The 2799-nt window shown below is 33.4% G+C and overlaps 1 protein-coding gene across 1 annotated transcript; it reads left to right on the top strand.

Annotated features, from left to right (window-relative positions):
• Positions 1 to 876: 876 nt before the first annotated feature.
• LOC112090372 (S-formylglutathione hydrolase-like) lies at positions 877 to 2388 on the top strand. Its single transcript, XM_024161533.1, has 3 exons — positions 877 to 1156; positions 2052 to 2169; positions 2258 to 2388. Exons 1-3 carry the CDS (start codon positions 1004 to 1006, stop codon positions 2386 to 2388), a joined length of 402 nt encoding a protein of 133 aa, XP_024017301.1. The 5' UTR covers positions 877 to 1003.
• The last annotated feature ends 411 nt before the right edge of the window (positions 2389 to 2799 follow it).

The raw sequence follows: 2799 nt of genomic DNA on the forward strand, positions 1-2799 counted from the left end.
TGACACGATTAACACGATTAAGTTAGGTTAAGGTTGACCTCCTAACACGAAATGACACGAATTGACACGATTAACTATATGTGTCATTTGTAATAATGTTTAATAATTGACAATCCGAGTAGCGACACGACTCTAAAACTTACACGAAGTTAGCAGGTTTGGGTTTATTATAAATGAGTTTAAGTCATAATCGGGTTGACACGATTAACATGATTAAGTTGGGTTAAGGTTGACCTCCTAACACGAAGTGACACGAATTGACACGATTAACTATATGTGTCATTTACAATATAATGATATGTGATATAACATAAAAGTTTATATGATATATTAAATACAAATAATGTGAATTTTAATATTTATAGGTAAAATTCATTTATTTTTCTTAAAAGAAAAGATAAATTGACCAATAAACATATTAAACTTGTCTTGCTGTGTTAAATAAGTCATTATTATATTAGTTATTTATTCAATATATTAATTTAAACGGATTATCCGCGTGACACGATTAACACGTTTTATAAACATGTCGTGTTTAGATTAATATTTTCTAACACAATTAATAAACGGATTAACACAAACACGATCTATTAACACAAATTGCCACCCTTATAATTCAGTAACTATGGCCCCGTTCTTTTCCTTGATTCGAGTTTAGAATTCAAGTTTTGTTACAGTAAAAAGCTCTCAGAAACAGTCACATCTAACTTTTTTACTACAGTAAAAAAACTTTCACACAATATCACATCTCAACCCGAATTAACGAACTGAACGTTCCCTATATAATCATTTTTTTAAAATTTAGGGAGTAAAATAACAGGGCTACTAAAGGGCAAAAATAAAATTTATCCAAATTATATTAAACCCCCCAAAAACATCTCACAATTTTCCATCAGAATATTTGAGCTAAAGTGTCCTCCTTTGCATTTGCGAAAGCACCCTCACTCTTACACGGTACACTCATCACCCAAGCAGAGATCGACCCATTGCGAAACTGCAAAAGATGGCGACCAAACCGACAGAGATCGGCATCTCCAAGGTGTTTGGAGGCTACAACAAGAGGTTCAAGCACTTCAGCCCAACACTCGGTTGCTCCATGACCTTTCACATCTACTTCCCTCCTTCTCCTTCTCATTCTTCTTCTCACAAATTCCCTGTAAGTCATTTCTCTCAACTCTATTTTCAATTTTCTCACACACCCATTTCGATTTTATTCGAAATATTCTTGCCCAGGATGAGAAATTCTTATCTGGGTTCCCTAAGCTGCAATGTGTTACATGGGGTTTTTGTTAGCGGGTGTAATTGTGTATTTTTCTGTTGAGATTTCCTTTATGTTGTTTGATAATTATTTGGGTTTTGATTGTCTGGATTTGCATGTTTATCATGATCAATATTAGTTACTAAGGAAAATTTTGTGGAGTTTCTGCTGAAATTGACTGCCTTTCGAAATAAATGAGAGATGTATAATAGTCAAAATAGTGAGCTTCCCCAGATTTTTGTAGAAGACATAGTGTAGAAGAAGTTGTAACGGACCAGAGTTAAGTTTATGCACCTGGACAAATTATGATTAGACTCACTAGTTCATAAATTAAAAGGGAAAGAAAAGAAATTCTGTGGCTAGGCTTCTCCAAGTACCATTTATTAGGCATTTTGTGGGATTTATAACGATAAGTGAAAGTTATGGATTACCATTGTGAAAAGCAGAAGTACGAACCATAGAGGACATTTGAAATTAGGTGAGAAAGCAGTTTGTATGGTATTTTGGGGAGAATTCTTAGTCAGGGTTGGGGAAAAAAAAATACTGATAGACACAATTTTGAATCAACTGATGGAGTCTGTTAAAATGGCATACTTTTTTTTTTTTTTAATCTAATATGATTTTGTTATAAGCTGACGGTTTATAATGGCATAGACTTGTTCGTATTTTGGAAGTTCTTTTCTTGCTATTGTGAAAATTTCCCTACCAGGCTGCTACAATAAGAAGAAACAGTTGGTGATTTAAAACGTATTTTCATTATCCGTAAAAGATTGTATCTTCAATTCATGGGCAGGTGCTATACTGGCTCTCAGGCCTGACCTGCACAGATGAGAATTTTATAACAAAGTCAGGAGCTCAACGTGCTGCTTCAGCCGAGGGTGTTGCTCTGATTGCACCCGATACATCTCCAAGTAGGGGAACAATCTTTTTGGAATTAATTTACCAAAGATAGCATAGTGTTTGTATAAATATTTTTCATGGTACTTGTAAAATTTACAGGAGGCCTGAATGTGGAAGGAGAGGCAGACAGCTGGGATTTTGGTGTAGGTATGCGAAAGCTGTTTTTTTTTTATTATTATTATTTTATGACTATTTTGGATATGAATTGTTTTACATCCTTAGAGATTTAATCAGCATGAATATTCAACCTTGAACTACCACATTGACAACTTGATGTAAGTTTCTTTTTCAAAATCAAACAATTATGTTGGCTTTTTTGGCCACGCTTCATGTGTTAGGCATGAACTATTGGCTATTACACCAAAGTTCTGCATCGATTTTTGTCGTTATTGGTTTCTTATTTAGGATGACATAAACTCATCCTTCGAGCAAGTTCTACCTTTTCATTTTTATTTTTATTTTTATTTTTTTTGAAGTTTTTATTTTTGAAATGATCAAGTGAGTTTCTATGCTTGATCTAAGGTAAACTCTTCTAAACAACTTTTTCATAATCTATGAAAACTTGTTTCAGCTATAGAATCTCAGGAGAACTTAAAATTAAAGGAGTTGTCCCTGAGTACAAAACCTTTTTTTTTTTTTTT

The sequence above is a fragment of the Morus notabilis genome, unplaced genomic scaffold (assembly GCF_000414095.1).
Source record: "Morus notabilis unplaced genomic scaffold, ASM41409v2 Scaffold305, whole genome shotgun sequence".
Taxonomy (NCBI): Eukaryota; Viridiplantae; Streptophyta; class Magnoliopsida; order Rosales; family Moraceae; genus Morus; species Morus notabilis.